This window comes from Saccopteryx bilineata, chromosome 7 (genome assembly GCF_036850765.1).
Source record: "Saccopteryx bilineata isolate mSacBil1 chromosome 7, mSacBil1_pri_phased_curated, whole genome shotgun sequence".
Lineage (NCBI taxonomy): Eukaryota > Metazoa > Chordata > Mammalia > Chiroptera > Emballonuridae > Saccopteryx > Saccopteryx bilineata.
In genome coordinates, this window is record NC_089496.1 from 14,331,168 (window position 1) to 14,355,322 (window position 24,155).

General features: G+C 41.3%; 1 protein-coding gene across 1 annotated transcript in view; it reads right to left on the minus strand.

The window, feature by feature from the left end:
* Window positions 1-24,155, minus strand: part of RELN (reelin) — a 673,979-nt gene that overhangs the window by 15,511 nt on the left and 634,313 nt on the right. The window contains exons 51-61 of the mRNA XM_066238313.1: window positions 22,677-22,831; window positions 21,419-21,633; window positions 18,789-18,966; window positions 15,620-15,795; window positions 15,364-15,470; window positions 13,874-14,116; window positions 12,544-12,719; window positions 4,917-4,990; window positions 3,945-4,106; window positions 3,063-3,220; window positions 806-1,025 (exon numbers count right to left, since the gene is read on the minus strand). Coding sequence (XP_066094410.1) covers window positions 806-1,025; window positions 3,063-3,220; window positions 3,945-4,106; window positions 4,917-4,990; window positions 12,544-12,719; window positions 13,874-14,116; window positions 15,364-15,470; window positions 15,620-15,795; window positions 18,789-18,966; window positions 21,419-21,633; window positions 22,677-22,831 — 1,864 coding nt within the window. The remainder of the gene's footprint in view (window positions 1-805; window positions 1,026-3,062; window positions 3,221-3,944; window positions 4,107-4,916; window positions 4,991-12,543; window positions 12,720-13,873; window positions 14,117-15,363; window positions 15,471-15,619; window positions 15,796-18,788; window positions 18,967-21,418; window positions 21,634-22,676; window positions 22,832-24,155) is intronic.

Sequence of the window (24,155 nt, forward strand, 5' to 3'; positions counted from 1 at the left end):
CATAAAACATTGTGTAAATTTAAGGTGCACAATGTGTTGATTAGTGTTAAGAAATGGCGCTGGGCAGTGCCAAGTATGTGATCTGTGAAATTGCAAATTATCTTCCTGCTTGGGAAGGGCCATTGTCTTGATAATGTTTGCTGGAGAAGAGGTTTACATGTCAGAAAGCTTGTGAAGGAGAGAGAACCCATTTTTGGAGAGTGAGAGCTGCGAGACTGCAGAGGGCTGAAGAAGAAGCCAGTTTGTGAGAGAATGCAGGGCTGAAGAGGAGGCTAGTTTGTGCAGAGAAGGAAGAATCTGTGCAGACGGGGAACCAGAGCTGAGGGGCTTTGGGACTGGTGAGGCCTTTGATTCTAGGAGGAACCGGAGAAGATTCTCCTGGCTGTGGAACTGGAGAATGTGTCAGGGCTTTGGGAGCTCTGGATGAGTGAAAGGGAAGTGTTTTCCCTGTGTGTTTGCTCCTCGGCTGGTGTGAGACTTTAATAAAGGAACGGCCCACCATTCTTTGGCTCCACTCTTTCTTTACCATCTGTCTGAATTAAAAATGAACCTGCATGTGCATGGCCACGATGGCCGCTACTACTGGCCTTACAATGAGGTAATACTACAACAAATTTAAGCAAATCATAATTCTGAGTTGTGAAAACATAATGCTTCTTCATACCAAATTCAAATGATACTGACTTTTCTACTGTAGGTGACATCTGTACCAATGAGTTCATGATCATGTCTAACAGACAGGGAACAGTGACCACAGTTTTGCGACGGATTCAATGTCTGAACTACAACACGGGATTTTCGTTACCTCGCTCGAGTGAGGTCCAGAGGCTTGGTGGCAGCTTGCCGTATTTGACAGCCATTGAAGTAGAGAGAGTCTCCGTGGGCGTAGGGCGCCAGCTGCCCACAGCCGCTCCCGATCGCCCCGCCTTGAATGGTCTCCCAGTTTGCCTCAGTGACTCTCGCTGACTCAAAGTTATCTTTGATGTAAGTGGGAAGATCGTGACTGAAAACAGAGCAATCATCACCTAGAGGGATGGAGACAATCACACAAATTAGCTGCAACAAACAGCATCATCAAAGATGAAGAACAGGCATTCGGTTTCAGGTTGAATCCACTGTTACTGTAAGACTGACTAAATTCCAAGCAGGTATAGACTCCCTGAAATAAATGTTCCTCTTTTATTTTAGCAATTATTGGCTAACATTGTTTAAATAAATCCCATTATTTCTGAGTTGATGTTTACCAAATTATGTAGTTGCTAATATACTTCCTGCTCATGTAAAACTATTATTTAAATGCCACTGCATCTAGCCGGGCCTGCGTGTTTACCAATGATGGGTCCCTGCAGGGAGCTCTCGCCCTGCAACGAGAGGCTAACCTAATATCTTTTCCCTTAGTATGACTTTGTGACAGAAAATAAGATAAATTATGTTCTTGTTCTTCTAGCTCTAGGCTTGAGGATTCTTGAGAGCAGAGTCTGTATTTAATTCACTGTTGAATTCTAGCACCCAGCACAATGCTCAGCACACATAACATATTCGGTCATGAAGCTGGGGTAAATGCACAGCGAATAAACTGGAAGTGCCCCTCAGAGACCAATGGGAGGAAACACGGCATTTAGGAAAGATGCTACATTAGCAAATGTGTATGTGCCTGCATTTGCCCTCGACTTGAACAGCCCAACTTCCTTAAATGTCACAAGAGTTTGAAATTAATAGGTCACAGAGTTCTGTTGGATTGGGGAGAGAGAAAATTCCAGATATTTAGGACTCCTTGTGAGACATCTGATTTGGCTCATTTCCTAAAGTTTAAATACTCCAGCTAGTACACACACAGACCCAGCCAGTTTCAGCAGTAATGAGAACAGGGGAAAAAGATGACCGCAAAATACTTTCGAGTATCAGAAATACGCAGCAGTCTACATTAATCACACTCATTTCATTTGTAGGCAAGGAAATATACTGCTTATAAAAATTAGGGGATATTTTATTTTATCACTTTATATTCATTTTAAAATATCCCCTAATTTTTGTGATCAGTATAGCATCAGCCAAGGAATCTAACTAGATTCTACTCCAGAATTCAAATCTATGGATTCTTGCACTGCATGCTTGGGGAAGTTGCATAAATCTGGTCCCCTATGGATAAGTCTTTCAGTTATGAGACAGCAAGGCTGACTGAGAGAACCACCTGAGTACCAGTCTTCATTTTGACACTTACTAGCTCTGTGACCTCAGGGAGTTCACTTAATCTCCCTGTCTCCGTTTCTGTACCTGTGAAGTGGGAGTGATTATGTTACCTAACTTCCTGGGCTATCATAACCAGTAAATGACTCTGCCTAATGATTGATGGATACTGTATAAATAGTAAAGCATAAAACAATGCACGAATTCCTTCAAAAGAGATTTGCTGAGCATTGCTATCAGTGGAGTTAGGCTCTGAGAACATGATGCTAATTATGTAAAGTGACTGCTGTTAGAAATACTGCGTCCCAGGAGAGCTGGGCTGCAGGCCTTCCAATGACCAATGGCAATTTCCTATGCTGGAGGAAGCTGAACAGATACTCTGTCCCAAGTACCTCAGCTCCTAGAAACTCAAGCAGTAAAAACAGTTTTGTTTTTTGAGTCATGAAAGCTTTTTGTGATAGAGTGACTTGGGAAATAGAACATCTTGGGGAGAGATGCTGTTAGGAGAGGCTATGAGAGAGAAGGAATATTGGCAAAGTCCCCAGGGATGGGAAGGAGAGAGGCCCCGAAGTGGAAATAAAAATGCAGGCGGCAGGAGTGGGGGCAAGGAGTCATATGGAAGATAGGCAACATGAGGTGTTCTGGGATTCCTGAGTGAGTAAAATTTGCATTAAAAAATACCTCTGGGAACAGAGCATTACATTATCCTTGATAATTCATTCCAAAGATAAATTACTTAGTGATCAAAGAGTATGCCATCTACCCCAAAGCCCTCAGGCTGGAGTTTCCCTTCATCTCCCAGTGGCCTTTGGATGCATGTTGTGATAGAGAACCTCATGCCCTCTTGTATACACACAGCAGCCTGGGGCCCGGACCTTGGAAGCTCTCGTCGCAGATGCACACAGCGCCCGTGGTGCAGGACCCGTGGCCGCTGCAGAGCTTGGGGCAGGCCTCGCCGATGTACACATGGTCAATGGCCCAGCTCTGCTTCTCGCTTTCTTCCCCCTTCTGGATCCAGCGGAACTGCGTTGCACTGAAAGCCCCCACAGAGAACAGGAGAGATTCAGTAGGCAGTTATTTCCCACGCAGTGTCCAGCCTGAGCCCTAGGAATGGGGCCTATTTCTGAGAAAAGGGCTTCCTCAGCTCCTCCCTCAGGCACCAAGTGGCAGAGTGAGTGGATGCACACTCCTCAGACTTTGGGAGTATACCCCAAAATGCTATTCTGAAAACTGAGCCTTCCCTGGAAATTCTATTCAATAATTATTCTGTACCCATTTTCCTATAGAGGTACACCATTTTCTAAATCTTTGAGTAAAATGAATGTTGTTCTAGAAGACTGTACTCCATTATGTTTATCTGGTGACTCTTGTAATGTGACCCACACTGCACGTCCCAGAGGATATCTGTACCCAGAATGAGAACAGAACCTTGGGGAAGATATGGTGGCAGCTCCAGGTCTTGGCGATCTGTGGTTTGGGGCTGTGACTGAGTTTGCCATGTGCCGTGGTATTTAGCCAAAAGAAAATCTGAGATCTATGACTCATCTACAGATAAGGTTCATTTCTTCCTAGTTCTCCTTGGGACACGTAATTGCCATTTTGGGACACAGGTTGTTGCAAGGAGAAGAGGAGAGGTGATATACTAGGGCTGCAGCTGAAGCTCCAGCCCCATGTTATCAGTTGTTCTCAGCACCGTGTGTGAGCTCCATAGAGACTGCCAGCTAATTCTACAAAGCTTACCTTAGTATGCAACCTACCTGGAGGAGACATGGTCAGGCAGCTGAAGGCTGATTCTCTTCCAGCTTGAGCTGTTGACAGCGTTGTAGATGGTGGCTTCGTGGAACTGGAAGGGGGAACAGCCGATGCTGTTCGAGGAGGAGGGAAGACACTGGCTCTGGACGAGCTGCCAGGAGTCAGACCTGCAGAAACCAATGAGGCTGCATTAACCAGCTCTTAAGAGAAACGTATGACCTGGCTAACATGAACTTAATGCTTTAGGTTTGGATCCAATTAAGATATTTCAATGTAAATTCCCTATTTCCTATACATATTTATAAGTATAGACAAAAAGAAAAATTGGAAATAATTTCATGCAAGAACTACTGTAACTCTTTACAAGTACATGGATATATTTACAGACAATAGAATAAAACAATAGCATTCATGGTGCTGTATTCTAACGCTTCCTCCCACTGATACTGTTACCGGAAACATACCTGGAGTCAACTGACAAAATTCTCTGTCTGACCAAACCTAACTCAGTATAACTCATTTTTAAACGTGGCAGTGGGAGACAGGCCTATCCACACCCTGAGGAGGTACCTGGCTTGTGTCAGACTTATTTGATATGGCTACTATGCTTTAGGAGATGTGACTCTGGCATATTTAGATCCTTTTTATAGACTTAAATTTTTGTTAAGGTTGGTTGAAAATGAGCAATGTGAATAAAAGAGGGCTCTACTTTGAGGACGAATGTAGTGTCTCACTTATTTTAAAATGTAAAGTTTGTTGGCCACAGCTTAGTATAAAAATAGATTTTTCTTGATTTGAAGAAAAAATTTGAAAATAAGATGTGTAAATTTTATATAAATGAAATTTACATGTGAAATACACATGAAATGACATTTTTAATACAAAATACTGTTCTTCTACAAACAGTTGCTTTAAAAATAGACAACCATTTGAATTGTGTAGTCAATTCTGGGGGATGTAACAGTTATTTCACAAACCTTGCATCCTTAGTGTACTCCAACATTACGGAATGAAGGTCACCACAGGAAGTGGCTTCACAACCCACTACAATCTAAAACAAACATAAACAATCAATGTGTATTGGGCAAGATTAAGCAATATCTATCATTAAGTAGAAATTGATCTTCATTATGACCCTCATCAATAATCAAAACATATTCGTAGCTTGACCAGGTGGTGGCGCAATAAATACAGGATCAGCCAAGGATGCTGAGGACCCAGGTTCAAAACCCTAAGGTCACCGGCTTGAGTGCAGGCTCACCAGCTTGAGCATGGGGTTGCTGGCTTGAGCATGGGATCATAGATTTGACTCCATGGTCACTGGCTTGAGCCCAAAGGTCACTGGCTTGAACAAGGGGTCACTCACTCTGCTGTAGCCTGCCCCACCTCCCCACCCTTGTAAAGGCACATATGAGAAAGCAATCAATGAACAACTAAGATACCACAACGAAGAACTGATGTTTCTCATCTCTCTCCCTTCCTGTCTGTCTGTCCCTATCTGTCTGTCTCTCTCACTAAATATATATATATATATTCCTAGCAGCATTTACAGAGCAGCTTGGCCATGATTCAATAACACGTTCTTTTGAATTCAGCTAAAAACATGCAATTTCGCATGGAGATGAGAAATAAGATTTTAAAAATGCTTTTCTTATTTACTTAATTAGTATAACATAATAACCATAAATTTGGAGAATATAAATTGGCCAAAAGGAAAGTAACATTTGGAGAATTAATAGAAGGGGAAGAAACTCAAAGTATTACTGGTTCAAAACATTTTCATACAGGAAATAAGCAGAGGGGATGAGGGCTGGGAGACTAGGTAAGAAAAGTGAAGGGACTAGCAGAGGGAAAAGGTAAGGACACAGACAGCAGTGTGGGGACTGCAGGAGGGGAAGGCTGAGGGAGGTAGAAGAGGGTAGGGGGAGATGGTGATGGAGGAGACTTGGGGTGGGGAGCACACAGTGCAATAGACAGATGATGTGTTATAGAATTGTACACCTGAAATCTGTATAATTTTGTTAACCAATGTCATCCCAATTAATTTTCTTAAAATTCCATTTGCTTACTTAAAAAAATAAAAATAGCAATTTTTAATGACCTACTGTTCATTCTTAGTTTTTCCATTTCCATATGAATAAAAGCTTTCCATATTATATGTGATTAAGTACTTGAATAATTAATAATGCATAAATGCTATAAAATTTGATTATTCAAATTTAAGTTTTAATCACTTACTTAATCAACAAGTCCTATTTCAGGGTTGATACTGGAGAAGATTAGAGCTAAATGTTTCAGGCCACATACTCATGAATAAAACAACTGTCTTCAGAGACAGAATGTGAAGCATGTTCTAATAATGGAAATGGAATCATTACAGGTACAGTGCTGTGTGGCTTCATGAGGAGACTGCATTTAAGAAGTGACAATCACATGATGTGAGAGAGGGACTAGCTCTTGCTCTAAAGGCAACTGGGTTACAGTACATAAATCTATCAAATCACCATATTATACAACTTAAATTTACATAATATTATATGTCAAATATATATTTTTTAATAATAATAAATAAATTTTTATTAATTTTAATGGGGTGACATCAATAAATCAGGGTACATATATTCATAGAAAACATGTCCAGGTTATCTTGTCATTCAATTATGTTGCATACCCATCACCCAAAGTCAGATTGTCCTCCGTCACCTTCTATCTAGTTTTCTTTGTGCCCCTCCCCCTCCTCCTCCCCCTCTCCCTCCTTCCCTCCCCCCGCCCCCCATAACCACCACACTCTTGTCCATGTCTCTTAGTCTCACTTTTATGTCCCACCAATGTATGGAATCCTGCAGTTCTTGTTTTTTTCTGATTTACTTATTTCCATATAATGTTATCAAGATCCCACCATTTTGTTGTAAATCAGGGGTCCCCAAACTTTTTACACAGGGGGCCAATTCACTGTCCCTCAGACCATTGGAGGGCCAGACTATAAAAAAAACTATGAACAAATTCCTATGCACACTGCACAGATCTTATTTTAAAATAAAAAAAACAAAACGGGAACAAATACAATATTTAAAATAAAGAACAAGTAAATTTAAATCAACCAACTGACCAATATTTCAATGGGAACTATGCTCCTCTCACTGACCACCAATGAAAGAGGTGCCCCTTCCGGAAGTGTGGCAGGGGCCGGATAAATGACCTCAGGGGGCCGCATGTGGCCCGCGGGCCGTAGTTTGGGGACCCCTGTTGTAAATGATCCGATGTCATCATTTCTTATGGCTGAATAGTATACCACAGTGTATATGTGCCACATCTTCTTTATCCAGTCTTCTATTTTTTTTATAGTGATTAAAGCCTTTAAGCATGTCAAATATTTTTTAATTAAAAAAATTCATCAAGTACAGTGCACTTGAGCTGGCCCTGAAGCATGGAAAGACTGAGAGTTGGAGACATGAGAAAAACATTTAAGTAGAAGAAGGATTGAGTTTGGCAAACCATGAGTTGCAGTCTGAGGTGTTCGGCCTTAATTTGGTAGGGGTGGGGAGCCATTAAAGATTTCACGAGCAATGAAATAATGTGCTCAGACTATGCTTTGTGAAGACCAACCCGGCTGTGCTGTGGAAGACAGGTGGGAGGGGAGAGAGATTAGAGGTGGAGAGACTAGTTGAAGGACTGTTGATTGGCCCCGGCCGGTTGGCTCAGTGGTAGAGTGTCAGCCTGGCATGCAGGAGTCCCGGGTTCGATTCCTGGCCAGGGCACACAGGAGAAGCGCCCATCTGCTTCTCCACCCTTCCCCCTCTCCTTCCTCTCTGTCTCTCTCTTCCCCTCCTGCAGCCAAGGCTCCATTGGAGCAGAGTTGGCCCAGGTGCTGAGTATGGCTCCATGGCCTCTGCCTCAGGTGCTAGAATGGCTCTGGTTGCAACAGAGTGACGCCCCAGATGGGCAGAGCATTGCCCCCCTGGTGGGCATGCTGGGTGGATTCTGGTCAAGCACATGCGGGAGTCTGTCTGACTGCCTCCCCGTTTTTAACTTCAGAAAAATACAAAAAACCAAAGCAAAACAAAACAAAACAAAAAAAATGACTATTGATTTATGAGGGCCAGGATGGAGGTGGTAACTGCAAACAGAGAAGATGGGACGGGTGCCAAGAACACTGGAAATTCTAATTAAAAAGATGCAGTGGATGCTTAGATATGAAGAGTGAAAAACTGAAGACTACTTTAAAATTCAAAGTAGGTGAACAGGTGAACAGTAGTGCCATTAATAGAAATGGGAAAATCAGGAAGAGGAGTTGGTTTGGGGAGGGAAGACAGGAAATTCATTGTTAGAGTTGAGATAGCAATAAGACAAAGAAGAGGAAATACACAGGCTATTAAAGTACTGAATTAACTGTGCTGATTGGTCAAGGTTGGCTATGAGGATTTGAGAGCTGGACTCACAGATGCCGCCCAAGGCCAGGGATGAACTGAGAGCTGGACTCACAGATGCTGCCCGAGGCCAGGGATGAACTGAGAGCTGGTCTCACAGATGCCGCCCGAGGCCAGGGATGAACTGAGAGCTGGACTCACTGATGCCGCCTGAGGCCAGGGATGAACATTGTGGTGAGAGAAGAAAGCCAAGGTGGAGTACTGAGAAATGATGACATTTATGGAGGAAGAGGAGGAGCCAAAAAGGAGAAAGAGAGAGGTAGGTATCAGGAAGATAAGAGGAGAACTGGCAGAGGACCCAGAAGCCAAAGGGAGAGAGAATGTCATGGGCTGGAGGGGGCAAGGACAACACTGTCAAATGGCACAGAGAGAATGGGAAAGAGGAGGAATGGATGAAAGCCATTATGTAGAGAGTCTATGGTGACTTTTAAAAATGTAGTTTTAGTGATACTTTATTAAATTTCTGGGTATAAACTTTAAAAAAAACCCACAAATTGATTTGGTTGAAGAAGAAAATGTCAGTCTCTTCAGATCTAGGTGGATAGAGGCAGTGAAAGAGGAGGCTCCAATCAACTCAATCAAATACGATGACTTTGACATGGGCCACAGGATGGGCCTGGTCAACAGAAAGCCTACACTCAAAGGATGCGGCTTAGAATGACAGATGGCAGAATAATGCATGTGATCTATGATCTTGGGCGTTCTTCACACCACTAGGTTAAGGATATTTCTGGCAGTATGAGGGGAGTTTGCCTCACATCATTCTCTGAAGGAGAGTGAACAGCTGAAGAAAAGAGTGAATAACTTTTTTTCTAACAGATCTGAAGAGTTTTTTCATCTTAAAAAACTGAAACTCAGTACCCACTACACAACAAGTTCTCATTTTTCCTACCAAGTGTCAATACACCTTTATTTCTGCTAATAAGGATTTTTACTACTAACCATCATTGCAGCACATCTTAAATAAGGGCATTAGAGCAACTGATGTTTGTCTTTAAGATGATTCAGTAATAACAAGCATTTCTGCAATGCCCTCTCTTTCAGTGTGTTTTGCCATGATAAACACATCGACTTATATTGTCTTATCTTTTTATCTATTACTTCCTATGCTTTCTTTCGTACCCTTTGTATGAATACATATTCACTATTCACTTAAAAGATTTGAGAGTTCTTTTAAAATCTTTGAGGATTTGGGAAGTTCCAACTGGGCTAATGTACAGGTTTGTGTTTGGAAGTCAGAGACAAAAGGCAATTGGAGAGATACACGAAAAAAGGTAAGTAAAGAAGCAAAGCGGTTGATATATGAAATAGGCATAAGATAAAAAGAAGGGGGGAGATAAAGGCTGAGAGGGACATGGAGAGAGGGAGGGAGGGAGGAAGAGAGAGAGAGAGAGAGAGAGAGAGAGAAAGAGAGAGAGACAGAGGCACCTATTTGATCTTTTTATTTCCAAGGTTTGGGAAACTGAAATCAAGATTACATATCTGGCTTTCTTGCAACAAGTTTGCCACCAGAACACAGGTGTCATGAAAACCATCACTAAATCAAAGCCAATATGGGAAAGAAAAAGGCTCATATCAACACTGTCATCACTGGACACATAGTTTCTGGCAAGACCACCTCTACTGGCCATCTGATCTAGAAATGTGGTGGGATCGACAAAAGAACCATTGAAAATTTGAGAAGGGGGCTGCTGAGGTGGGGAGGGGCTCCTTCAAGAATGCCTGGGTTTTGGGTAAACTGAAAGCTGAATGTGAGTGTGGATATCTTCCTGTGGAAAAGTCAACACCAGCAAGTATTTTGTGACCCTCAGGATGCCCCAGAACACAGAGACTATCAAACACAGGATTACGGGCACAGCTCAGGCTGACTGCTGTCCTGAGTGTTGCTGCTGGTGTTGGTGAATTGGAGCAGGCATCTCCCAGAACGGGCAGACCCGTGAGCATGTCCTCCTGGCTTACACACTGGGTGTGAAACAACTGATTGCTGATGTTAATAAAATGAACTCCACTGAGCCACCCTACAGCAGAGAGATAGGAGGAAATTGGTAAAGAAGTCAGCACCTACATTGAGAAACTTGGCTACAACCTGACACAGTAGCATTTATGCCAGTTTCTGGCTGGAATGGGGACGGAGAGTCACCATAAGGATGGCAGTGCCAGAGGAACCACGCTGCTTGAAGCTCTGGGTTGCATCCTGCCACCATCTCAGAACACTGACAAGCCCCTGTGCCAGCCCCTCCAGGATGTCTACAAAATTGGTGGTATTGGTACTGTCCCTGTGGGCCGAGTGGAGACTGGTATGCTCAAACCTGGCACAGTGGTCACCTTTGCTCCAGTCAACGTTACAACTGAACCCAAGTCTGCTGAAAGCTTTGAATGAAGCTCTTCTGAGGGACACTGTGGGCTTCACTGTCAGGAATGTGTCTTTCAGATGTTTGTCGTGAAATGTGGCTGGTGACAGCAAAAATGACCTGCCAATGGAAGCAGCTGGCTTCACAGCTCATATGATTATCCTGAACCACCCAGGCCAAATCAGTGCTGGCTGTGCACCTGTGCTGGACTGTCACACAGCTCACAGTGCTGGCAGATCTGCTGAGCAGAAGGAGAAGATTGATCATTGTTTTGGGGAAAAGCCGGAAGGTGGCCCAAAGTGTGTGAAATCCGGTGCTGCTGCTATCGTTGATATGGTTCCTGGCAAGCCCATGTGTGTGGGCTGCTTTGTTGTTTGTGACATGAGACAGACAGTTGCTGTGGGTGTCATAAGAGGGGTGGGCAAGAAGGCAGCTGGAACTGGCGGTCACCAAGTCTGCCCAGAAGCTCAGGAGGTTAAATGAGTATTATGCCCAATACTGGCCACCCCAGTCTTACTCAGTGGTAGAAGAACAGTCTCAGAGCTGTTTGTTTCAATTAGTCATTTAAGTTTAGAAATAAAAGACTGGTTAGTGATTACAGTGCATCAGAGAACCTTCGGAGGAAAGGAGAACGTTTTGTGGACCATTTTGTTTGTTTTTCTTTTTTTTTTTTTTTTTTTTTTTTACAGAGACAGAGAGTGAGTCAGAGAGAGGGATAGACAGGGACAGACAGACAGGAACGGAGAGAGATGAGAAGCATCAATCATTAGTTTTCATTGCACGTTGCAACACCTTCGTTTTTCATTGATTACTTTCTCGTATGTACCTTGACCGTGGGCCTTCAGCAGACTGATTAACCCCTTGCTGGAGCCAGTGACCTTGGGTTCATGCTGGTGGGCTTTTCCTCAAACCAGATGAGCCCGCGCTCAAGCTGGTGATCTCGGGGTCTTGAACCTGGGTCTTCCGCATCCCAGTCCGACGCTCTATCCACTGCACCACCGCCCGGTCAGGCCCATTTTGTTTGTTTTTATGGTGCATGTGTGTGTGGTAGTTTATAAGTTATTAGTTTTAAAATCAGTACTTTTTACTGGAAACAACTTGACCAAAAATCTGTCACAGAATTTTGAGACCATTAAAACAAAGGTGAATGAGGCCCTGGCCGGTTGGCTCAGCGGTAGAGCGTCGGCCTAGCGTGCAGAGGACCCGGGTTCGATTCCCGGCCAGGGCACACAGGAGAAGCGCCCATTTGCTTCTCCACCCCTCCGCCGCGCTTTCCTCTCTGGCTCTCTCTTCCCCTCCTGCAGCCAAGGCTCCATTGGAGCAAAGATGGCTCGGGCGCTGGGGATGGCTCTGTGGCCTCTGCCTCAGGTGCTAGAGTGGCTCTGGTCGCAACATGGCGACCCCCAGGATGGGCAGAGCATCGCCCCCTGGTGGGCAGAGTGTCGCCCCTGGTGGGCGTGCCGGGTGGATCCCGGTCGGGCGCATGCAGGAGTCTGTCTGACTGTCTCTCCCTGTTTCCAGCTTCAGAAAAAATGAAAAAAAAAAAAAAAAAAAAGTGAATGAGAAAAAAAAAGATTACATATCCGAGACACACAAGTAGTTACATTTTTTGCTATGTCCCAATAGACCCAGAGTTTATGTATGCTCAAACAATCCTACCTGATAAAGGTCTTTGTGAAAGATTACTTCTTTTATTCATATGATAAAGTCTCTTTTAATGAATGAAATCAATCATTTCCTTATACTTGCCCAAATATGCATTCTCTCCACATCCCCTCCCCCAAACGTAATGCCATCCTCCATTCGAAAGAGCCCCTTCCCCTTACCTTAAACTGTATCATATACCCTGGCTGTATAATGAGCTCTCTGGAGGAGAGGACATTGTGGGTCTTGTCTTTCTTTTTATTTGGCCAGTAGAGGTGGAAGGATGGATTGCCACAGAATCCTGCTGTCCTTACTGCATTAGGGTAAAAACTCCAGTTTTCTTCATGGGAAGTGCCTTCTGTTAAGGTAAGTTGGAAGTAATATGGCATGTTAGTCTCTTGAACAGACTGGCATATTGCTCAATTACTTGAATGCCTATGCTCTAGCTTTTTGCTTACCCTTTTTTATTCTTACTTATTTAATTGGTATAAATAGAAATCCATGATTAGAAATCAAATCCAGAAAAGATTATTAAGTGTAGTACTACAATGATTACTCAACCTTTTTTCAAACACTTTAATTTTTTTTAATTCACTGATTTTTTTAGAGAGAGAGAAGAGAAGGAAAAAGAGAGAGCGAGAGAGAGCGAGTAAGCTTATATTTGCCCTTATCAGGGATTGAACTTGTAACCTTGGCATATTGGGATGATTCTTGAACTAACTGAGCTACCTGGTCAGAGCTGATTATTCAACTTTTAAAATGTAATTGCTACTCTGGGTAATTTCACCATTGCAAAATTATTCTTAGTACATTCCTTTTTTTTGTTTTTTTCGAAGTGAGAAGTGGGGAGGCAGAGAGACAGATTCCCGCATGCGCCCCACTGGGATCCACCCAGCATGCCCACCAGGGGGCGATGCTCTGCCCATCTGGGCTGTTGCTCTGTTGCAACTGGAGCCATTCTAGTGCCTGAGGCAGAGGCCATGAAGCTGTCCTTGGCGCTTGGGCCAACTTTGCTCCATTGGAGCCTTGGCAGGAGGGGAAGAGAGAGATAGAGAGAAAAGAGAGGGGGCAAGGTAGAGAAGCAGATGGGCACTTCTCCTGTGTGCCTGGCCAGGAATCGAACCTGGGACTTCCATATGCTGGACCGATGCTCTACCACTGAGCAAACCGGCCAGAGCCTATTCTTAGTACACGTTTAAACCAATGCAATGTATATCTCTACAATATAGAAATTCCTAAAGACACTAAAATTATTTGGGGGTATTAAAATTTCAAATTATAGTTAGAGCTAGATATTTTGCCTTAACAAAATTTATGAAATTCTCAGTTGACATTTCAACAAGCTGCTAACGTTGAAGATTTATAAACCACTGGGTAAAACAATGGATAACATTTGCTGAGCACTGAATATACATTAGGTCCTCTTCTAAATGCTTTTCATGTAGTGATTCACCCAAAGATATAATCAGACAAACAGTTCACAAGAAGACTGTTCAATGTCTCATTTCTTACCATCATCAAAAGTGTCAACCAGTTGACTCGGATTGATTTCCGCTCCACCAATCAAAATGTTGTCTAGTGCCCACTGAGCACGCTCTACTCCAGAGACCACAAGTCCATTGCTGATCACAAAAGGCTGCCACCAGCGAAGCCGAGTTGTGTTGGTGAGGGCATCCTCAGGAAGAAGTATGTAGTCGTGTCTAACAGAAATGTATTTCTGATAATCCATCTCATGGAGCAAAGTCCAAGTAATTCCTATAATAACAAACGAATCAACAGAATAACATATGTGGGCAAAACCCACAAAAACCACCAGTATACTGCACCTACTGTAAGCTTCCCCAAAAAATCTTCAACCAGACAATGAGAATTGATTTCACTGACTGTAAGGTAAATGCTCACCACTTATATTGTTGCAAAATGAGGCTGATGATTCGAGGAGAAAGGTATCTAGAAATACTTGGCCAAAAATAAAATCTCTGAAGTTAAAATTATATATTTTCTGCCTTTAAATCATTCTATGTTCCTATATGCATTATTTCTCATAAATAATGAGAAACATTCATGATTTCCATGTTTCTAGACTAGAACTCCTAGTATTTTTAAATATAGTTATTATAATTCTATGCAATTTGTGGTTTATTGGACTAATATGAAGTTTTCCTCTTAACTGATAAAACTGTGGGTGGGATGTTTATATTACTTAAGAAAACACCTTTTGAATAACATTTAATACTTCAGGGCCATCTACTTATCTGTTAGTTTTTAAGAATATCTATCTGCTAAGGCTGATTTTCTAAAGACCTCATGGTATTACTTCTGGTTTTAGCTACTTCAAAGTAATAAAACAGAATCTGGTGAAAATAGTATATGATACTACGAATTCAGACCGTCTTCTTTCACAATTAATGAAGTTTTCTTGTAGATATGCTCTTAGTGTTCATTACATGCTTATTCATTTGAAAGCTTTTAAAAAACACTTTGAAATGTTTTAAAAATTATCTTTTACTTGGAAAACTATGCAAAAAATTATTTTAAATTGTATCATTTATAATCTAACTTCAGTTAAGCATAGAAATAATTTTCTTTACTCATAAACTTTGGAGCTTATTTATTTTAACATTTTATTTTACTTATTTTTCCTTAATTAAAAAAATTAAAATTACAGTTGACATTCAACATTCTCTTAATTTCAGGTGTACAGCATAGTGTTAGTCATTCCTGTAATTCATGAGGTGACCTCCTGTTAAGTCTACCCCATGACACCATACTATTTTTTAAATGTGATTTCTCTCTTGTCCCCCTTTTGGATAGATTTTGCTAACACAGAAGTCACATATATGGAATGTGTTATACAACTAAGATCCGTAGTTTTCTCTTTGTAACAGTAACTTTCACTATTTGCATTGCTAAGTCAGCAAAGCTTTGCAGAGACTTTTCTGAGAGCACTGGATGGAATTTGGGAATCTGCTCCGAGGTATGGTGTTCCCCTGGAAACGTGCCTCCATCAGTAGAGTAGTCCAACAGCACGCCTTCCTTCCGGCAGGTGGGCCGATGGCAGGAGGTCATGTTGTTCTCGCTCCCGATGCGCCCCCAGTACTGCAGGAATCTGAATGCAAGCACACATGTCTGTCAGAATAGTGAATTAGAACAAACTGTCTAATCCTCAAGTCCTGAATAACAACTTCTTCTACATGTGTTCCTTGCTTTGGGGCCAACCTGCTAAGCTGTGATGAAAATAACCCCAAAAAGACTTACTTTGCCCCTCGGAGATCCAAATCTTGAGTAATAGCTTGTCTCACAGTTGATCCCCCAAAATAGAGCGCAGTGTCCTCGGCGAGAATCCCACACTCCATACACGTGCTCCCACCTTCCAAGGACATCCACAGGTCAGGCTTGATCTCTTCACTGTCAAAGCGTTCTTTCAGGAAAGTCTGGAAAAGAAAAGGAGGGGCATGTGGTTAAAACTAACAATTTCAGATAATGATCATGGAACAGTTAAGACAATACAGTATTACATCTTGGAGTTTAAAAAATTAGAGCTGATTTTAAATGCTTTTCCTAAGATAATTTTTAAAAAAAGATAGCTTCAAAATGTTCTTTAACATCCTACAGTAAAGGTCATTTAATCTTAATAATTAGAACTTAAATAATTAAAACTTTAATAGTCTCTAGAGAGACTATTAAAACAATTATAGGTTGAGGACAGTAATATTCCTATTTGTAAGAAGTTTTTTAAGCATGTACTCCCAAATTGTTATTTACATGGGATATAAAAGTACTATTGTAATTTATTACATTATGAAACACATACACAAAAATGAAATTTTAAAGAAATAAGATGAAGTATAACAGATGTTCTGGCACTTTCCCTAACATTCCCCAATGGGTCTCTTGCTCTCCCCAGGAGTGTGTGTCCCACCTGGGAGACCACTTAGGCAGCTGTGACCCCAGAGGTACATCACAGAGTGAACTCTGAATGTCTATATGGTTAGGTAAGAGTATTTGAAACCAATGCTTTCCATATGAAAGTCAAAAGAAAATCATCAACCTTGGAAGGCAACCTGACTTACTGTATGTTTATCAGCACCAAGATTCAAGACAACGGGGAGAAGTACTCAGAATCTAGAATAAAAGGGTCCTCATTTTATACTTTTTTTTTTTTTTTTTTTTCATTTTTCTGAAGCTGGAAACAGGGAGAAACAGTCAGACTCCCGCATGCGCCCGACCGGGATTCACCCGGCACGCCCACCAGGGGCGATGCTCTGCCCACCAGGGGGCGATGCTCTGCCCATCCTGGGCGTCGCCATGTTGCGACCAGAGCCACTCTAGCGCCTGGGGCAGAGGCCACAGAGCCATCCCCAGCGCCCGGGCCATCTTTGCTCCAATGGAGCCTTGGCTGCGGGAGGGGAAGAGAGAGACAGAGAGGAAGGCGCGGCGGAGGGGTGGAGAAGCAAATGTGCGCTTCTCCTGTGTGCCCTGGCCGGGAATCGAACCCGGGTCCTCCGCACGCTAGGCCGACGCTCAACCGCTGAGCCAACCGGCCAGGGCCTCATTTTATACTTTTAACTAAGAATAACCAACAACCAGTAATAGTCTATTTTCCAAAGAGAGTAGATAATTAAATATTAGGGTTCATTATGGCTTCATTTTATTTCATCCTCTCACATCATAGCAAGATCCTGGTTATTTATTTTTCCCAGAGTATAGTCATTTAGTCCATAATACAGTCTTGCATTGGATTGAGGCATCCAATGGTTTTCAATGGTAGCAATATATCATGAAAATAATTTGTTACAGTTTCAATTGTAGTACTTATACAATAAAACTATATACATTTTCACTTATTTAAGAGCGTTATCTAGTTGCTATTTTATTGTGTAGTTAAAATGATTTAAAAAAGACTCTCTTTACACTTAGAACATAACCATCTCTATTGTTAAAGATGTGCAATCATGTGAGTCTTACCTTACCTCACTAATGTTAGCAAATAAATGCACTTTGTTTTCTTCTTCTTCTTCTTCTTCTTATTTTTAAAATAAATGTACTTTTAAACGTGGAAGTTCACACGTAAGAACACTGGATCCAGAGGACATGCATCATTAACCATGTGTGTTCTCAGTAGGAAAAATCTGAGTAAGAGTGCATAGTATAGATTTGTACACTTTCTAATCCAACTGAGGAATGCTCATTTGAATGTTGTCAAAGAAACTAGATTTTTTGCTTCGTTTATTCATTACTTGTAATATGTTTTTATGTTATAATCTCATTTAATAACAAATAGTAAAAGCGTCAGACACAAGTGGGCATTGCTCTAATTTTATTTTTAATTTAGCAATTCCAAAATTGTTGAATGTTGAACAGTGTTGAAATGTTATAAAAAAATGACAGAACAGGTTTCTTTTACATCATTTGCCCCTAATATGTTTGATTTCAATCATTGTGCTTTTTTAGCTTAGAGATTTTTCTGTTATTGGATTGATGGCTGCACTATATTTATTCACAGAAACAGAATGTACACATGGCAGCTGTGTTGGGCAACTGCATTTGCTTTGCATAGTAAGTAATAATAGGACAGCTGACGTTCCCAAGAATGACCTCTCTATTCTTTTTTTTTTTTTTCCCCGAAGTTAGAAGTGGGGAGGCAGTCAGATTCCTACATGCGCTCGACCAGGATTCACCCGGCATGTCCACCAGAGGGCACTGTTCCGTTGTGGCCGGAGTCATTCTAGCACCTGAGGCGGAGGCCTTGGAGCCATCTCAGCGCCTGGGCCAACTTGCTCCAATGGAGCCTTGGCTGCAGGAGGGGAAGAGAGAGATAGAGAGGAAGGAGGGGGGGGAGGGGTGGAGAAGCAGATGGGCGCTTCTCCTGTGTGCCCTGGCTGGGTATCGAAGCCAGGACTTCCACACGCCGGGCCTACGCTCTACCCCTGAGCCAGCCAGCCAGGAAGACTTATCTATTCTTAATAGATAACCACATTTCATCAGTTAGCAAATCAGAATACTGAATTTCCTGAACAAAAATTTAGGTGCTGTTTAGTCCTTCTTGAATTTTTTTGTGTTAATGTTATTTATTTTATTTCATAACAACAGCAGCATTCTCCCTCAGCATTGCATCTGAAAAAGTGATGTGAAGAAGGCTTAAAATTGACTTTAGAGAAAGAGTCTGCTTAAAAAAAGAATATTTTTGTTCTTTAATCCATACAGGCTGCTATATTGGTGAATTGGGTAAATTGTGCTGGAACTTGATACTAATATTCTTGTATCTGAGAAACCTAAGATATATTTTTTAGTTTCCACCCAAAGGATTTATTTATTGGGGGCCCCAAACAACATTATAATTGTTAGTTATAAATTATTAGTCTCACACTCGAGGTGGTTCTTAAGGCAGGGCCTACAGTGCGAGTCAGCGGTCGGTTAACGTTACCTTCAGGGTGTGTGTCAGGTAGCAGTTGGGCCCCGAGAATCCCGGATCACAGATGCACTGCTCCTTTAAGCAATCTCCGTGGCCCCTGCAGGTGTCCACGCATCCAGGGCCCAGGTAGAAATTATCAATCGCCCACTGTATATCTGAGTACTTCTGATAGAACCTAAATCTCACTGGACTGTTAGCAACACAAAAGCAAAAGAATGAAAACAAAAGTTAACTTTATTCAGGTTCATTTTCCTGCATGTGCAAGAAAAAAAAGCATTTAAGACACTCCGAGAGCATGAAATGGAATCATAAAATATGTTTTCTGACTACCATTATCTCTTTATTTCTAGTCATGAAATGTTATTCATTTAAATTTTATAATATGTGAACAGTGAAATCTCTATTTCAAGTCATAAAAACATTTTAAACCAAAGTTATCATAACTCATGTTGCTTGTGAACTGGAGTCCAGTGAGTGCATCGCAACTTAGATTCATTGATTGCGTTTCTGAAATTGTACAGGAGGGGAGGGAATCCTTTGTCAGAGCCCTGTCAGCACACACCTAGCCCTCGGTGGCTGGGAAACAGGACTTCCGAATTCCCCAGAGATAATCAGTATTCTCAGAGTAACTATGCTAACTAGAAAACAAATTTGAGAGAGTTATATTAAAGGACATTTTCCTGAGATTTTAATTTCATCATTGTTCCTCTCTACCTTCTGGGGAAAGAAAAACCTCATGATTAACCTTATATTGAAATACTCCCCACCATGTTGGTGTAAAGCAGTGGTAGTCAACCTGGTCCCTACCGCCCACTAGGGGGCGCTCCAAATTTCATGGTGGGCGGTAGCGGAGCAACCAAAGTATAAATAAAAAGATAGATTTAACTATAGTAAGTTGTTTTATAAAGATTTTTTCTGCCAAACTTAGCGAAACTCCAACATAAAGTATGTGGTAAGTAATTATTATTATATGCTTGAACTTGCTATAACTCTGCTTTATAAATTTTTTTAAAGTAAAGTTACTTCCCAACTTTATAAATCACCATTACTGTGGAACCGGTGGGCGGTTAGAAAATTTTACTACTAACAGAGATACAAAATTGGGCGGTAGGTATAAAAAGGTTGACTACCCCTGGTGTAAAGAGTCCAAAGTGCATGAGGGGATTTTCTGGGGTGACACAAATATTCTCTATTTTGTTTCGTGGGGTGCTTAACATGGGTTACACAATGGTAAGCACTCACTGCACTAAACAATTAGGATATGTACATTTTACTGAGTGTAAATCATACTTCATATAAAAGAGAAAAGGGAGAACAGGAGGGCGAAATGAGGCAAGGACATGTGGTGGCTCCCCAAGCATGCCTCTTACCCCAGGTGAGTCATATGAGATAATCATTTGACATAATTCCCTTAACTACTGACTGAGTCAGGAAACGGCATTCTTGAGCTTATTTACACCAGTGGGATGCAAGGAGGTGCTTGCTCTGGCTCTCTCTGAAAGGAGAGCAGCTCCTTCTCTCCCACTGCACACAGGTGAGAATGCATTCTGCTCCAGGTTTCAGAAAGTCATCTATGTTAAGGGAACCGGCCTCAAGGCCGTGTGTGGCCACTATGTGGGAAGTAGAACAGAGAGTAAGAGGAAAGAAGACACTGTTGGGCTTGTGAATCAACTAATCCTAGAATCCACTTATCTTTGGAGTTTTTCCATTATAGATACATTGCATTTTTAATTGAGCCAGTTTGGATTGGGTTTTCTGTTACGGCAGCTGAAAGCATCCTGATTTAGCTTGCTTTGCATGTTAACTGACTGTGCCCCGCGAGTTTGTTCTAGAAAACTGTAGATGCTTATGTAGTAAATGGCATCCAGGGGACAGTGGAAGAGCTGGGTGTAAGCACCTGTTCAAAGGCTCTATGTGTTCTGGTCATATATCACAATTCTGTTTTACAGGAAGGTTTCATTTCGCCACACTCTATGATTCATATGGTGGAGCCTCACCTATCACTTTCTTTAATGTATCTTTTTTTCCCTAATTTTACTTTCAAAGAGAAGTCTTTTGGAATTGCCTTGAATTAACTCATCCACACTTTTTTCAAAGAATAGTTTAATCATCTTGGCTCATGACTGCTCCAAGCTAATTACTTTTTACTGCAGGTGCAAAACATAATGCTTTGATAAGAGCAAAGTGAAGCCTACAAACCATATGTGTACCAGTAGTATGAAGAGGTAGGAGCTGTACGAACAGCATGCTGAGTCAGGACTTTGCTCCCGGCTCCATCTCTCATGGACTGACAAGGCCGTAATGTGGGAAGCACACGATGTGTGGTGGAACAGAGTCTGCAAGGTCCACGTGGTACCACACACCTTTTCATCTGCCTTCAAAGCCATCACTACTGCTCTGTCCCATTGGCAGACACGGAGGTAGGAAACAGGAAAGGGCCTGCCGGGGCCCATCTTGATACGTCTGAGAATTACAACTTGAGGTCTCCTTGAGTTTGCTCATGGAGGTCACCAATTAGAGAGCCTTTAGGGTTAGGGAGGACGGCAATGTATTACCACGATTACACAGAAGTTCAGGCTCCACCTGTCCCCTAATCTACTTCTGGATGATGGAACCAGGCTTTATTTTAATTTTCTACTTACTTTCCCTCTAAACTTTCAGGGAGTGGGTAGGTGATCCGTTTCCATCCTTTCGTTGGAAAGAATACAGATGGCTGAGAAACAGTTCCTGAGCATTTGGGGTCTGCAGGTAGGCACTGAGGGACCAGATAATTCCAGCTCACACCGAAGTCAGTAGAATACTGCACGTGAATTTGATTCTGGGCAACTTTTTCAGACACTTTACATCCAACAGAGATCTAATAAACAGGAAAGCGAGATTGTTAATATATTAAACCCACATTACATGTTTCTGTTCTAAGGACTTGGCAGAAGAAAGTTGCTGATCACTAGCTAGACACTGCAGCACATGTACCCTGTGTTTTCAGGCTCATTATTTGTTCTGCTGATGGGTGGGAAAGTTGACATAGTTGCTCAAGGTGACAAATTATAGAAAGTGCCAAATATATTGTGCCGAGATTTTGGAAATAAGCTGGAAGCTGTGCTTTTGCCATGCAGGCTAACTGCCTTGGAAGGCCTGGCCCTCTCTTACAAGTTGTTTGTTGTGCTAATGGTCTGGCACTTCTATTTGGCAGAATGCTGACCAAGAAGGAATGCTAACAGTTTTACCAAGTTTACTATTTTGTCCTACAGTCTATGACTCTCAATAAATCACTTTCAACTGTAAGTAAGACACAATGAAGTGATAACAGAAGGTAGTTTAAAAAAGGCAAAGCACCCTTTGTTGATGGAAATAGCCATATTGTGACATTTGTTGCAATACAGTGAGACTAAGGTAGACAGAATAAATTGGTTGACATAAAATCTTGGCCAAAATTAATGTTGTCATTAGTGCTTTTTGTGCCTTTGTTTTCCATAATTTTCTTTCTTCAAAAACATTAAAATACTCTTGTAAAAAAAGTAGATATAACCATAATAGTTTTAATCTTCTCTTGAAGAAAAAGATTGCCTAAGCTGTGTAATGATTTAACTCAGGAAACTGGGATGATATCCCACATATTTATAGTCAATATTTGCTGTTAGTATTTAACCTTGAGCAGAAACACATTTAATTTTATGAAAGATTCACCTTGGAATAGTTCAGAAATAAAATACTTTAAGTCATTAAGTTATATATAGTTGACTTTGTATATTACCTTAATATTACATTTTATTTTTCCAAGAGTATATTAATTAAGCCAATGAAATATTAGCTGATCTTTGTCTCTACAGTTTTTTTTCTTCTCATTTTTATATTGCTAGTATATGGTTATTTATGTAGTCAAGACCATAACATTTTCACCTTGAACTGCATGATCCAGCCTCCGGTGGGAGTCAGGTCATGAGTCACTGCATATACTTCTCTTCCATCGTGACTGCCACAAATCATGACACCATCAGGAGAGTCACAGAATCTTTCTACTGTACAATCATCATGGAACAGCCAATGCTCATTCACTTAAAAACAAAATAGACAAAAATACTTTAGGCAAAATTTCACTTTAAGCAAGATCTAGAATTAAATAGAAATCTCTATAATATATATTATATACAATCTATAGATGAAACATAAATGTAAGCACATTATTTTAGGAACATGTACACTGGGAGGTTGAGCTATACCTACCACCTTGATATCGGTAAGTGCATTTGGAAAGGAGTGCATTGCATATGTTATAGATGAAAATCAAAGGGAAACATCTATTTTTTTCCTGACAGATATTTAACTTTAAGGCAGGTCTAAAGAAGGACAAAGAATTTTTAGTAACATGATAGGAAATTGAATAGAAGTGAGTTAGCTACTTCTACTCAAATTCTGATAGTGCCATCCGGGTAATTAGAAAGCTTGTTATCAAACTCATGAACTAGAGAGGACAATAATGGTTACAGGGGCTGGGGGAGAGGGAAATGGAGGAGTGTCAGTCAAAGGACTGGAAGTTTCCACATTGCAAGGTGTACAAGCTCTGGAGATCTATACAACACATGGTCTATAGGACCTTTATAGTTAACAATACTCTGTTACATACATAAACATTTGCTAAGAGAGTAGAACTCCTATTAAGTGCTCTTACCATAACAGAGAAATCACTATTAGAAAAGGGAGGGGCAGGAGAGAACTTTTGGAGGTGACTGACAAATTCATGGCCTTGACTGCAGTGGTTTGTTTCATGGGTATATACTTAACAGCAAACTCATAAAGTTATATACATCATCTATAGGTTTCTGTATGTCAGTTATACCTCAATAAAGTGATATAAAAAAGCTTATAATGGTCTAAGCACAATTTAAGAAGCAAGGTTATGACTTGATTAGTGCAAAGTATGTCTTATCCCCCCACACCCTCACATTTCCTTTCTTTTAGGGAAGAAGAGTTTTTAATGTTATGATTTTATCCTAGAAAGTTTTGAAATTAAGCATACCTACAGATTGCATCTAATTTACAATATACTTTGATTTTATAGGTTCAGCTTTTCTCTGGAAGTTTCCAGTGGTGCTGGTACTTGCAGTGGAGATGAGCAGCAGGTACCGGCAGAGGCCGGGAGCTCTGGGACCTTGGTGAGAGCTGCAGGCTGGATGGCCACACAATGTGATTGGAATTCAGCCTTCACTTGTGTTGCATTTTTTTCAGTTTTATCTGAGCATGACATATATCTGCAGACAAGCAGTTTCTATCTGGGATTAGAATGGTATTCGAATAGCTACTCGAATACCATTATCTGTTAGTTTTCATCCCAGGTGTAGAGCTAAATTTAATCCTACATCACTGATATAGGACCCAAAA